Source organism: Limulus polyphemus, unplaced genomic scaffold, assembly GCF_000517525.1.
Source record: "Limulus polyphemus unplaced genomic scaffold, Limulus_polyphemus-2.1.2 Scaffold1351, whole genome shotgun sequence".
Classification (NCBI taxonomy): Eukaryota; Metazoa; Arthropoda; class Merostomata; order Xiphosura; family Limulidae; genus Limulus; species Limulus polyphemus.
In genome coordinates this window covers 254,322-269,453 of record NW_013666961.1, presented here as the reverse complement: position 1 = coordinate 269,453, position 15,132 = coordinate 254,322, and the positions used below count along the sequence as shown (strand labels likewise).

At 30.6% G+C, this 15,132-nt stretch overlaps 1 protein-coding gene across 2 annotated transcripts in view; it reads left to right on the top strand.

Annotated features, from left to right (window-relative positions):
- LOC106463223 (glutamyl-tRNA(Gln) amidotransferase subunit A, mitochondrial-like) overlaps nt 1-15,132 on the top strand; it is a 48,046-nt gene that overhangs the window by 20,571 nt on the left and 12,343 nt on the right. For both annotated transcript variants that reach the window (XM_013923218.2, XM_022390666.1), the window contains 3 exons: nt 9,914-10,089; nt 10,401-10,513; nt 12,361-12,553. In XM_013923218.2, coding sequence (XP_013778672.1) covers nt 9,914-10,089; nt 10,401-10,513; nt 12,361-12,553 — 482 coding nt within the window. The remainder of the gene's footprint in view (nt 1-9,913; nt 10,090-10,400; nt 10,514-12,360; nt 12,554-15,132) is intronic.

Below are 15,132 nucleotides of genomic sequence, written 5' to 3'. Positions count from 1 at the left end.
AGATGAACCTTTGCAGCAGAGTTTTGAGCATGAATTTAAAGAAGAGATGAGTATTGAAATAAATAGATAAAAAATAGCACACTGTGTTGAATTTCTTTAAGTATAACTAAGTGAAAATAGTAAATAAATAATAATTTTGACTTGATGGCTTGATTCATACATGCACAATATATACTGTTCTACAAGTCTAACTGTATTTGGTGTTGTGGGGCTGTTGTTTAAGAGCTTCTTCTCCTTCATACAAGAAGTAAAATCAAATTGTAGAACTGAACATAAAACATTTATAGCAGTATTAGACAGCAAGGGGGTCTGGAGGAATGTTGTAAAGTCAAACACCAGGGGCTGAGAAGGCAGAGGATTTTATGTGAATGTTCTTTCTAAAAGAAATTTTTAAGTACTAGAAATCCTGCACAATCAGTAGTTTTTGTCAGGAGATCCTGGAAAAATCCTTGACAGGCTAACCTCATTGCTCCCACATCTGTTTTTACTGACAACAAGCCTTACCATTATGCTAACTCAGTTTTACAAAAAATGATATCTGGAAAATGTGACCTATAACATGGGATATACATTCTCTAGGCAACACTGACCAGTGAAAGCCTTTGAACTATGTACCACTATATGTAAGTGAATGAACATATGTTATATGACTATGGTTGCAATAATGTTTTTTGATTAAACTAAGTTGAAGACTATAATATACAGTTCTGAATAGTATGAGTTTTTCATTGTGTTCTAGTATTGCCAGCATTATATTATGACATAAAATACAACTTATTATAACACTAGCTGAATTACCAAATTACTTAAAATAGGTATTTAAAAACAAAGAAATTTCTTTTAAAAACATTCTTTTAAAGAATTCAGTTTTCACAACATTTTAATTTTTATCTAAACTTTAGATTTTTGAAACAAAAATTACACAATCTAAATTAAAGCTTCTTGATATACTGCATTGGCTGTTGTTCCTTCTTCTGACAATATAAACAGATTTTGATGAGATTCAACCCTTGAACATCTTACATAGAATTGACCATGTGAGAAGCAAGGCTGCTTTAGGAACAATCCAGCGGCTTTTAAACTTTGACCTTGTGCCTTATTAATTGAAATTGCAAAACATTTTGTAACTGGGAATTGGGGTATTCTAAATTCAAAGGGGTAAGCACTTGGTAGCAAAGGAATTCTTGGAATGAAGACATCTTCACCTTTGGCATGACCAGTTGTAATTGTTACTTCAAAAACATGTGGCAGTAAAGTCTTAACAACTAATCTTGTGCCAATACATAATTTTGGTGGATCAAAATTTCTCAAGAACATTATTGGTGAATCACTTTTATTTTCAGAATGTGTCCTGGCATCCCTGGTGATTCAAGTGAATTTAGGAATTCAGTTGGATAATTTACAGCAGCATCTATATCTCAAACACTGTCAATTGATCTGTAGGTTACAGCATTATCTATATCTCAAACTCTGTCAATTGATCTGTAGGTTACAGCATCATCTGTATCTCAAACACTGTCAATTGATCTGTAGGTTACAGCATCATCTATATCTCAAACACTGTCAGTTGATCTGTAGGTGAATCTTTTGCAATAATTGATCATTGATGTCATGAAAAGTATGATTTTGAGGTGCAAGAATTGCTCTCTTACACAACCATTCATAATTTTGATAAATATTAACTCTTCTGCATCCTTAACTAAGTTACCACATTTGTCTGGAATAATAATGTAGGTGTTTGATTGACTGATTGGGATCTTTCCATCACCAATGCTAAAAAGTTTTTGAAAATTCACCAACTTCAATGTCATCATTTAAATGCACTCGTATATTTGTATATAAGGTCAATTTTTCAACATGCCTCCATATATAATATGACTTGATACATGCATGTACTTCATCAGCTCTTGTACCTCTTACTATGACAGGGAGAGTTTGTTTAAAATCACAGTAATAACGTAACACCACCAAATAACTCATACTTTTCTCTGATATCTATCAGTGTTCTATCTAAAGCTTCAAATGCATCTTGTGGGCCATTTTGCATTCATCCCATATTATCATATTACATTCTTTCAACACCCTTGCCTTTGCTATCCCTTTTTTTATACCACATACAGCCTAACCTGTTCAACATCAGATAAATTAAGAGGTAGCTTGATAGCTGAATGAGCTGTCTTTCCTCTTTCAATCAATGTTGCTGCAATTCCTGATGATGATGCAACAGTCAAAGCAGTTTGTTTTGTAACCTAAACTTTGCAAGAAGCAAGTTACCGACAAATGTTTATCCTGTTCCACATAGGGCATCAAGGAGTATTACACCACCTTTATCATTTTGAACATTGTTAAGCATATATTTATAAGCAAAATCTTGATCTTCTGTCAGTTTTTCTTCATTTTCAGTAACAAATTTTAAAAGATTATCAACATTGTATGATATTTCCCTGATGTAATCCATAGCAAGCAGTGTTATTAATTTCAGCCCTAACTGGTGAAGGTAGGGCAAAATTTTGTAGTACTCTTCCACCATTTTGTAAAACTTTGTCTTAAAGGATGATTAAGGCTTCATTAAATACTTCATTAGAGTACTGGAGATCTATGTATGGAGCTGCCCTTTGCATTCTGTAAAGAATGTCTTTGGATATACTTTCTATGATTTTCCCACAGTTGAAGAGAGTTTGAAATACCACATGTTTGTAACATCACTGCAAATAAATTTCTCAAATTTTTGGGTGAATTTGGGGCAGCTTCTTCTTCAAGTGTACTGTTCCAGTGGCTATCATCTTTCAACAAACCCCTTAAATTGCAAGTAGCTCTGAAACTGTTACATAATTCACCATTGACTCAAATCTTCAACGAATGTAGGACCAGGAATTGTGTGCAATAACAGTCTCAAACAAAAGCACTCAAAATTAGTTGGATGCATTGTATAAATTCTTCTTAATGCAGGACAAAATTTTATACCTGGATGGCTTTCCACATTGGAACCTTGTGCTCTTCTTTTCCCTTTTTGTTTGTTGGTTTTTCCATATGAAATAGGATGGTACTTCTGAATACAATAATGTTTTTACAAATTCATCAGCAAAGCATAGTTCAAAAGGACAGTAAGTGTAGTTCTAAGTGGCTGTTCAATTCTTTGTAATTGTCATGATATAAAAGGCTGTTTGGTTTAAATATTAGTGATTAATTTATATTTGTGAATAAATATTTTATAATTTTGAAGTTTTGTTAAAATAGGAGTTAAAAGCAGACGATTATAGAAGGTTTTGTTAATAACTAATTGGTGTCGAGAATATAGAAAGTTGCCAGACGACTGTGTAATAAATATATAAATAGCGTGAGACGAGCGGGAAGCAGCAGACAGACAGTATTAGACAGATAAAAGCAAAGAGAATATAGTTGGTGTGAAGTTAAGTAATATAAAAGTGATAGGCCTAACAACTGACATAGGCCTAGTGTTTGATATATATATTTTAGAGTGAAACTAACAGTGGAAAAGGAAATAAGAAAAAATAAATATATTCCATCAAAGTAAAATTATAAAGTAATTGAGTCAGCCTGCATGCACTTTGACAAAAGGAACTTAGGATCTTCAGAAGAAAGAAGATCACAATCGTAAGCGAATCACACCAGACTAATATTGCAATAGTATTAGAGAAAATAGTTTGGCTTGTCAACTGAGATTCTGAAGTAATTGAACGGGCCTAAGTGTACAAGAAGAGGCAAATGATACATAATACTGATATAACATTTATGATATGCCTATATTCTCTATAGTGTGAATACTTTATTGTGCATATGTTTAACTTGGTCCGAATATATATATTATTTGAAAACAAGTAAAGTGCATGCTGTTTATGCATCATTGAATTTATTGCTAACAAATCACAGACACTTATTGTAGAAGAATCCTAAGCCCAACAACTACATAGTATATATTTATACTATTAAGAAATATAAGTAAAAGCCATTTATTTTGACAATTGGCAAAAAAAAACAACAGAACCCATATACATATATAATATTATTTTTTAAATCTGACAGTAACACATTTTCACCCTTAAAGAATACTCTTTGACCATTTTCTAAGTGAATTTGTAAATGCACAACTGTTGGATGATGTTCCTGTATTAGAAATTCAAATATTCTCCAATTTGCTTCAGTTGTAATTATGTATCTTCCAAACTGGTATGTTGAAACTTCATCTCTGACATTACCATCCTATTCAATACCAAAGACAGCCATATCTGAATCCTTTTGACATACTTGCAGACATATTTTATGCTTTTAACTGAATTGCATGATTCAGCATTGATGTGAGTATTAAAAGTTCTGGAGAGGTAAGGGTTATTAAGGTAAAATCCACCTATTATCAACTTCAATTTCCTTCAAAAGAGTGCTATGTCCTCCATCACCTGGCTTTCTTCTCCTATAAAGTGGATATCCATCAATGTCTGTTTGTGTCTTTTTGAGGCAATCCTTTGGAAATCTTTTGCTACATTTTCTTTCCTTCATATATGGGGAATTTATATTTAATGAACCACATGGACCATGAATCATATGCTTTTTTTCACAATTTCAAACAAAATGGGATCTTCATTAGGATTTGGTAGCTCTGCAGAAATGATATCAGTTTGGTTGGGTTGGATTTTTTCTTTAAGCCAAATTAGTATGTGTGCATGTGGAAGCCCTTTTTTTTTGGTATTAAGTAGTTTACAAGTCACATTGAGTGTTACCAAAGATTCCATGCTTTGTTAAAAATTCCATAAGTTCCACATGCTATTAGATCATGGCAGTTTTGAGATTTTTGGTTACTTAGTAGTTCTTTTGTAATTTCTGTCCAATATGGATTGCAGGTAAATGTTATAAACATGTCAAGATGTCCATACTTTTAACATAACACATAGCATCTTGTGTACATTCATGCATATATCTGGGGCCTCCTGTAAAACGTGAAGTTAAAATCACCAGCTGTCCAACATTTTTGTTATTTCCATATTCTCTCAGCATCTCTAGATAATTTTCTGCTCTCAATTTCTTCTGATTATTTCTTACAAATAACAATTTCTCTGACTCAATTTTTGCATACATACCAACAGCATATTGATGAAAAAGGTCCATTGGCTTCAAAATAATGTTAAACTCATTTTCCCTAAACATGAACCTGTATAAATAGAAATCTTTTGCAGTATTTTTTTGTTCACCATAAAACGTCAAGTGTGAGGATTTCTTTGACAAACTGTGAAGTGATAACCATATTCTCCTTTTCAAAGTAGTAATGTCCTATTAGTGTCAACTACTATTTTTAAGCTGTTATCCCTTTGCTCAAGTACAATATCTCTTCTTCCATACTCCTCTCCAACCATCAGTATTGCCACTTATCAAAAACTAGAGAATTAAACTGATGATGATATTCTGCTGAAGGTTTTTATCAGCATGAATAACAATTTTCAAATCTTCTGATCCAAGTTTTTATGTAGCTGATTTGAAGCTTTTGATGTAGGGATTGTGTGGGTGTAACATTTCTTGCAAGACTAAAAATAAATTTGTTTTAACTTCTGGAATATTCCTTTCTCTTAGTCTAGCCTCTTCTGATGAGTTTCCCTTGAAATAAATTTGTAAAAGTTTGTTTGATTCATTGGGAAGAGGCCAGGTGGTTAGGGTGCTCAATTCGCAATCTGTGGGTTACGGGTTCGAATCTCTATCACACCAAACATGCTCGCCCTTTCAGCCATGTGGCATTATAATGTGACGCTCAATCCCACTATTCGTTGGTAAAAGAGTTGGCGGTGGGTGGTGATGACTAGCTGCCTTCCCTCTAGTCTTACACTGCTAAATTAGGGATGGCTAGCATAGATAGCCTCATATAGCTGTGCACGAAATTCATAACAAGCAAAATCATTGGGAAAAAGTTGTAATGAACCAATACTATGGTAGACTTACCCTGTATTTTGAATGTAGGCATGTAGCCTTGTTCATAAATGTTTATATCCCCAAAGGAAGTTGTTTGAAAATAGTTGTTATACTACCTAATTTTGTTTAAAAACTGTTGAGATTCTTTATTAAATCTTTATGGGATGTCAAAAGGAAGCAAGTAAACTTTACCAACAGAACAACACATTGAAGGAGTTTCACCAGACCATTTCTTTGCCATACAGTGTTCACAAACTGTGATCGTACCACCGATATCCTAGATTGTTTGGGACTCATAATCGAATTGAGAATCATAGTGATTTGCTATGAAATGTAATCCTTGCCTTCTTCCCTATCTTTCCTCTTCAGTTTCACTCAAACTTCTTACTACAGTTGCCTCCTTCATTCCTTCAAGTCTTTCATTTCATAATTCATCAGATTCTTGTGCATGTATTTTAGCTCTTCTAACTCATGCAGCTTTTAGCTTTGCTACTCTTTCTTCCTGTGATTTATTTCTTCTCTCTGCTTTTCTTGCAGCCTCTGAACTATTTGTTTAAAATATATTTTGATGTGGCTTTTCTTGGCACTATAAAGGTTAAGCATACATATTAATGAGAGCTTAAAGTCATTTACATTGAATGTTATACCAAAGGAAGTGATCAGTTCTTTATATCAGTTCCCTGCTAGAGAAGTGATCACTTCTTTATATAAGCTGCCTGCACTATTTCCTGCTAGAGAAATGATCTGTATAATTAAGTAAGGAGCATCAGTTCATCAGATACACTTGTTTCAAACAAATAATGAGTACTTTTTAAATGTACAATGTTCGTTACAGTTACACTTTAAAAATAGCACAACTGTAGTTTACTGTATTATATTTCAAATAAATGTTTTGAATTATCAAAGTCTCTTTGATTCCTAAAACAGTCATTTTCAATAGTTTAATAATTTTCAACTACATGATTATTAATGGAATATCAGTCAAATTTAAAACATGCTAAGCACTCACCAACACTTCCATGCACTTTGCCAAATGCCAAACTACTCCAAGACTGGGACGTTTTAAAACCCAGAGCATTGATACATGTAGATGAAGTTTGAGTGATTTGTCTTACCCATTCTGTGTTTAAACACAAAATAATTCCTTACTGTAAAGATAGATTTAACGTAAACCTTAAAATTTAAGTATCATTGGGGTTATACTTGTGATAAACACTGCATAATAAAGTTTGTTTGTTTTATCAGGGAATTGAAGGGTTATATGAAGAATCTTTTCTGGTACTTTAGGGGTGGAAGCTCTATGGATGTGCTCCTTCATCATGATTATAATTTATACATGAACCTGTAAACACCACAGTAAAGTGAGCCACACATTCAGCTTCATATTGAAAAAGAGAGATATATTTGATCATTAGCAAAAGTAACCTAGAAAAATGGTTCTCTCACAATAAAGTTTCATGATCTTTCAAGATTTATTTTACAGTAGAATTTCCTAATGTTTAGAAAGTTTGGTGAAAATTGGATAAATATTGTGTGAGGAGTTAATGGAGAAACAACATATTTCACTTTGATATATGTAGATAACATAAAATTTGTTTGTTTGTGTGTGTGTGTGTTTATGTATGTATATATATAAAAAGCCAACTGCCATGTTAGAAAAGTAAAACTGTCTTAATTGAAGGTGACACCTATCATACCAAAATTTGTATTTTTGTCCCTTAGTCCTACTGTTCTCACTATTAAGTACTGAGAAAAAATGTTACACTGACTATCAGTTCCCTTAACGATCTTAAACACTCCAATCAGATTTCTTCTAACTCATCTGTTTTCAAGAGAAAACAATTCCAGAAATCTTAACCTCTCATTGTATGACAACTTCACCATCTCAGGTATCATCATAGTAGCCCTCCTGTGAACCCTTTCCAAAATGTCAAGTATTTTTATCATGAAAATTACCTTTTACTCAAATTGACTCAGTAAAGGCTTAGTAAATTCACAGACAAAGCTTTAGTAGAAATACTTTATTAAAATACTGATTTTTTATATACAACAGCCTTACAATGTTTACTAAAAGTTTGCCAAATTTTGTGATGATACATTTTGTAAATTCTAAACTATAATAAACATTACTATAGTGACACACCAAGATTATTTTCTTTCTTAATACTGTTAAGATGATCCCTATCAAAAATTATACTTATTATTGAAATTATAGCCCACATACATTACCTTGCACTTACTACAATTAAAGGCCTTCTGCCATTTATTTGTTCAGTTCACTAAATGATCTAGTCCTTTTGTAAAGCAGCAGCATCTTTTTCACAGCCAATAAATACCCAAGATTTTAGTATCATCAGCATATGTAGGTAAGTTATTGGCCATTCCTTCATTTATGTCACTGATATAAATCAAAAAGATCAAAGTTCCTGACACTGATTCCTGAGATACTCCACTTGTAACATTAATCAGTTTGACTGAACTACATGTATAACACCTCTCTTTCTTCCATTTAGTCACTTTTCTATCTAATGAGCCAACTTATCTCCCAAACCAAGAGAGGTCATTTTTTGTAACAAGCATTTTATATGGCACCTTGTCATATGCTTTCTGAAAATCCAAATAGATCAAATCCACTCATTCAGTCTTATCTACATAAGCTGTAAACTCTTCAAAGAATTAAAAGATAACCGAGGCAAAATTTTCCCTTAGTGAAACCATGTTGATTATTCAACAAAATTTTAAACTTGGGTAAATGACTTTGCAAAGCATCTTTCATCAAACTTTCAAAAACTTTCCCTCCACTGATGTAAGACTAATAGGTATATGATTACCAGGACAGATTTTATCATAACCTTTCTTGAAAAGAGGAGTAACAATAGCAAACTTCCAATCCTTAGGATCCTACCCAAGATTAAGAAACTAATTCTTAATATAATTCTTAACTTGAGGAAATATTATCTGGTTCAGGAGACTTTATCATTCTTCAAACTACCCAATTTTTTCTTAATAAGCTCAGAATTAATGTGATTACCTAGTTTGATCATATTTGTCTTTTCTTTTAGTATCTTTTTGTCATCAAAGCTATACATTTGTAAAAACTTGTCCTTATAGGCTTCACAAGTACGATCATTAATATTTCTTTTAAGGACTTGTTTTCTTGTCTTTCTTTTCCTTAAATAAATGTTTTTTCAATCTCAGGTGTTAGTCAAAGTATACCAAAGAAATCCAAGCTCATTTTATCGTGGATGGGTATAAACACTTATGACAGTTTGCTGCTAGAATACTCACAGAATGTTTAATGTGTGAGATGCAAAGTATGCACAAAATAATTTTATATTGGAAATGTGGTGAATTGCTTCTTCAAAAGCACATGAAATCTATCAACCACAGGAAAAACAATGGTGGAAGGGGCATTTCATGTAAACTTGAAATTCTTTTCATATCTCACTAAATCATGAAGACTGAAGGTTCAAAATTTAAATCCTGTCTTGTTAAGAGCTATAGTTTATGTTTCTAATTAGTTGACATTCAGAAGTTCATATAAGGGTAGAAAGAAAATCATAAATGGGCAATTTGTGTTATGTGATGCAGAGAAGTGAAAACTGAGAATATTTTTAATATTTCCTGTTAGAATTAAGATATTAAAACTTTTGTCATATTAAAATTCAAGTTATAAACTATGTTTTGATGCCAAACTGGCATACATTCATAATAGAGTTGTTTAATTAAATTTCGAATGTGACTCTGTGAAAGGTCATGGCAGGTGCACTTTGACCCTGAAGTGTATGTTGGTTAACTTTAAGTCTCAGAGATATAATTATTCACTAATTTTTATAGTGAATGGTACCATTATTAAGAAAATATGCTGTTTTTTTTTATTGATCAATATAAATACTTTTAGTTTATTTTCTTGTCTTTTTTTAATCTTTATAAATCTGTGAAATTAATGTTGTAGAATTATGTGTTGACCTTCTAAAAATATTTTACTGTTGCATTGTAGAGCATTAGGATCAGATACAGGAGGTTCCACAAGAAATCCTGCAGCTCGTTGTGGCATCGTTGGACTAAAACCTACTTATGGTCTTCTGTCTCGATACGGTTTGATTCCATTGGTCAATTCTTTGGATGTACCAGGAATTCTAACAAAAACTGTTGATGATGCTAGTCTTCTTTTAAGTTAGTTCAACTATAATATACAAAATACTTAATACTAGGTGTTATATGCTATGAAAAATAACCATTTTATAAATAAAACTCGATTATTTTATGTATTCACATACAAAACAGTGTTTTAACTGAATTTAAATATAATGGCAAATATTTAGTGATTGTTCAAATCAATTCTAGAAGTGATGAAGAAAAAATTAATGAAGCTGTATTTTGTCAGTAGTGGTAACTCAGAGAAATTTCATATTATAATAATAATACTATAACATATATATACAATTGATTGATTTTTGTTTCACCATGTGATTTTTTTTGCTCAGATGTATTAGCTGGCCATGACCCAAAGGACTCTACAACTGTATTAGATCCCTTTTGTCCTGTGAAGATCTCAGAGGAACCTAACATTTCTGGTGTTCATGTTGCAATGCCTGAGGTAAGATTAAAAATATCCTGTGAAACTTAAAGGAGAAGATAATGTATTTGAGTAAACAGTTAGATAAAATGTGGGTATAACAATATATTTTTGGTTCATTCTCTCTTGGTTTCCGCAACATACTATTAACTGGTTAACATATTCACATTGTAGGAGAAATTAATGTTTTCAGGTTTGTTGCTCTGTGTAACATATCTCTATTTTTATTTTATTTTTTGCTTGTGTTTATTTCAATGTTCAAACATTATTTTTAGATTATTACATATTTTGATATCTCTAGTTATTGTCCCCTTGTGGGTCAGCAATAAGTATACAAGTTACAATTGAAAAATCAGGGGTTCTCTTCCTTGTGGTGAAGAGATAGTCCATTGTGTAGCTTTGTGCTAAAGAACAAAGAAATAATTTATTTAGATGGTGAATGTTGTTGCATGGATGTTTTACAGCAGAAAGTTACAAAGACTATCTGCAGTGTACACCATTATATATAGGGTGTATAATTCTTTTCTTTCATTTATTTCTTGTATTAAATACATTTTTTATTTGTTAATGATACTTTTTCTAAGTAAAATTTCGTTTTTTGCATTTTTTCATAATTAACATATTAAAACATCACATGCTCTTCAATTATTAGATTTTTTTCACAAAATTTCTATTTTCTTATGATACTTGAAAGATTATTTATTTGTAACACAATATTTATATTTATTATCTAAATTGTAAGTATTTTAAAACCATTTTAACATTTGTGTCTCCTGTTTTATAGAGTTAGAATAAAACTATGTTTATCTTTAAAGATATCAACTTTATTAAAAGTTTAATATTGTGTGAGTCTGTTTAAAATTATGTAGAATTTTTAGCTCAAACCTTCATTACAACATAAAGTTCAAACATCTAGCTGATTTATGTTTGTCAATTTTGGTATGTATAACATTTTCTCAAACTCTTGCAAACAGATTGTTGCTTTATGGTATGGAATCCATGAATTTTGTTTCTACAAGTTTCTGAATTATAATTCCACTTGCTGGGAAATAATACTCATCTGTATAATATGTGCAATTTCTAAATAACCTTAATTATATAAGTGTAGTAACTTTAAGGTTGGTAAGTTGTAACAGTTAATAAATTCTAGGTTGATGGTGTGTGGCATTAAACCCCAGTTTCATTTTACAGTTCTTTATTTCTGTCATGACAAAATTATGAGAGAAAAATTGTCTTATTAAGTGAGTATATATAATTACAAATATGATTAGGTAGATAAAAAAACAATATGAAATTTTATTTAATATTAGAAAGAACTATGTTTTTAAAATGTGCATGTTATATTTTTTTTATTAATAGGGCTTCTATTATTTTTCATCTGTTAACGTTGTCATCTGTGCTGAGGATTTTTACCTGAGAAGAATAAAAAAATGACGTGTCCAAAAACATGAGATGGAGATTTTAAATGTTCCTGCAAACAAATTGAAAGTTGTCTGTTTGTCTTACCAGTATAACAGCTTTTGCAATCTGTACATTCTCTGAATTTTCTGAAGTATCATTATCCCTATAATACTTTTTAGATAGCAATTGACCTAACTTTTTTTCAGGTAAAAATGTAAATTGTACTTTAATGTCAGTTTTATGCTTTCTGGCTGTTTTTAACCAGATTTTTTTTGATAGCATGAAATAAGTTTAGGAAGAACAATAAAACACAAGAAGCAGGGATATGTTTGGAAGAATAATTTTCTTTGTCAATTTGTGGCTTATTTTCAAAAGAAGCAATTTCTTTATTAACAACAGTGGAAGGGAAATTGTTTTGTACACAAAACTGAAGTTTTGTTTTTAATCCTATTGGTGTTATGTTTCAGGAATATTATTGTCCAGGCATGAGCTCAGAAGTAGTAGAAACGTGGAAGGAGATTGCTGACCTTTTGGAGAGAGGAGGAGCCAAGGTCACAAATGTTTCTATGCCTCATACACAGTATTCTATATCTTGTTACTCAGTGCTCAATTGTTGTGAAGTGGCTTCAAACTTTGCTCGATATGATGGTATTGAGTATGGTAAGACCTATATTATGCTTCCACTACCTACAAAAATAACTGTTTAAAATGTTGCTGTGGATATTACTCACAATAACATTCATAAATAATTGAAATGTTTTTCACTGGTTGTTGTTTAAAACTTGTAATGTACGTTTATAATTTTATAACTTTGATCAAACAGCTAGACCTCAATGTTCTAAAATGTTAGATTAGAGTGAGATTTCAAGAGGCAACTTTACATTTAACAAGGAAATATTTCCACATTGTTCAGTGTACTTTTGTTTGTCATAGGCTCTCATATATATATATATATATATGTTTAAAAGTTTGAGATACAAACTAGCCTTAAATTAATGAAAGTTATGTAATTTCACATAAATAATCTTTAGTTTTCAATGCTTTTTATTGTGCAAAGTATCCAATTGTATTCACTTGCAAAGCTTGTATGATTTTTCTTATCCTTTAAAATACTTTCTTCAATATAAAATAATGTGTTGTTGACTATATACTATTATATAATTACATCAAATAAATTAGATATTAAATTTTTATTATCTTACTTGTATGTTACAGCTTTATACAATTTCAGAGTAAGTATAATTTAGCTTTAGCTTGGTTTTAATATTTTGTGTAGTGTGTTTTGAAAGATAAAAGTATTAAAATCAATAATAACTTAAGAAATATCCATTAAAGTGCTATAATAATAATAAATAAATAGATCTGAGTTCTATTTTTTTCATTTCTTACTCAAATGTATCTAACTTAGGATCAATCTGTGTGAAAGTCATTTTATATATGTTGACACGATCATTGGACTTAATAGTATTTGATTGCTTGACTTAATTTACGTTTTGAAAATATAAAATCATGATTTTATGTAAGATTCAAGTTTTTTGCTATGAAATATTGCCAGTAGTGCTTTGAAGTATGTTCCTTTACTCACATTCAGTTAAAAGAGAGCATTAGAAATAAAGGTTATTTCACTTTAACTCATTCCTGCATGGTGAGAATGTATCAGGTATTGAGTGCACAACTGCATATCAAATTTCAAAATTTAAATAAAAATACAAGTTCAGATATAATGGAAGAATACAGATATATGTAACCCTACTTACAGTTCTAACTGAGAAGATGTATTTCATATATGTAATGTATTCTTTTCAAAATTCTAGGATTTAATAGTTCACCTATTGATTTAAATATATTGTTTATTTGACATTTTTGGAATGTTTGATATTATTTTGAATATGATCTGAACCTTTTATACATCTGTATCATTGTTCAAACAACTGACAACAGTGTTCTTACTTGGTTTCAACTGGATTAGTGAACTTGTACTTGTAGGTTATTAATAGTTCCTTAAAAAGCTGTAATAAAATATTGAGCTTGCAAAGATATATTCGGGAGATACAAGGTGTTATTTTATTTAGATTAATAGTACCATTTAAGAATTGTTAATTTATCTTTTTCTAACATTTGTTTAGTGTAATTTGCAAAGAAAAATTAAAATAATATTCAAGCTTATATTTCATTACATCTCTGAGAAGACTTGCTTGTAAACAATGCCTTTATCAATGTTTGAATATTTTTCTGTCCATCCCAAAACATAGGCTTATATTTGCTAAGGAACTATCATCTTGTGAGAATTCAATTACTGTAAATCTCATTTCTCACATGATTTTTCTTCCTTTTTCAGATTTTATAAGGTACAAATTATATTTATTTTATGATATCACAGCGTGTCATCTCGCAAACTAATGAAGCTCTGCTTTGAAAAGTTTAAATACCATTGGATAGAGCAGGTTATAAACTGTTTACATTAGCTAAAATGAATAAAGTGGTTTGTTCAAAAGTGACAAACCAACTTAGCTCCCACAGAGAACAACTGAATTTGGTGGAAAGTTTAGAAGACTTAAATGTGGGAATTTGTTTTCATAGTATCTTTAGGAATTCTTTTTGTTCTACAAATGTTTTCATGTTTGATTTGTTTGAAAGATACAGCAATTTCTTCTGTAACAAGACATTAAGTAAATCCTTTTACGTAGTAAAGTAAAATATTCTGGTGAATCAAATGTGATTCAAATTTGTATTTATTTATTTATCTTTTTAAGTTTATTGGTTTCAAGCCACACACACACATGTAGAAGAACTTATTAAAAATAAAGTATATTTAGTACATATAAGTGGAATTTGACCAATAATATTATTAGTAAAAATATTGTTACCTAGCCTGCTTTATGCCATTTTGAAAGGTCCAATCTTAGTTCACTAATAAATATTTGTCAGTTTATGTGGAGTTTTTATGACCAAAAGTAGTGACTACTGCTGTCAACAAAAAAAAATATATTAATCAAAATGAATGATTTTAAGTTGCCTGGATATATATATAAAAGGTGAAATTCTCACCACCAACAACAAAAATTTAGATTCTAAGACAAAAGTACCTTTTTTCTCCTTTTTTTTTCAATAAAATATCTCACAAAACACTTTGACTCTAAAAATGTTTATAATTTGATTTAGTTTTTCAAATATTTGTTATGTTGTAAATATTCAAAGTGTTTTGTGAGTAACATAACAAGTATTTGAAAAACTAAATC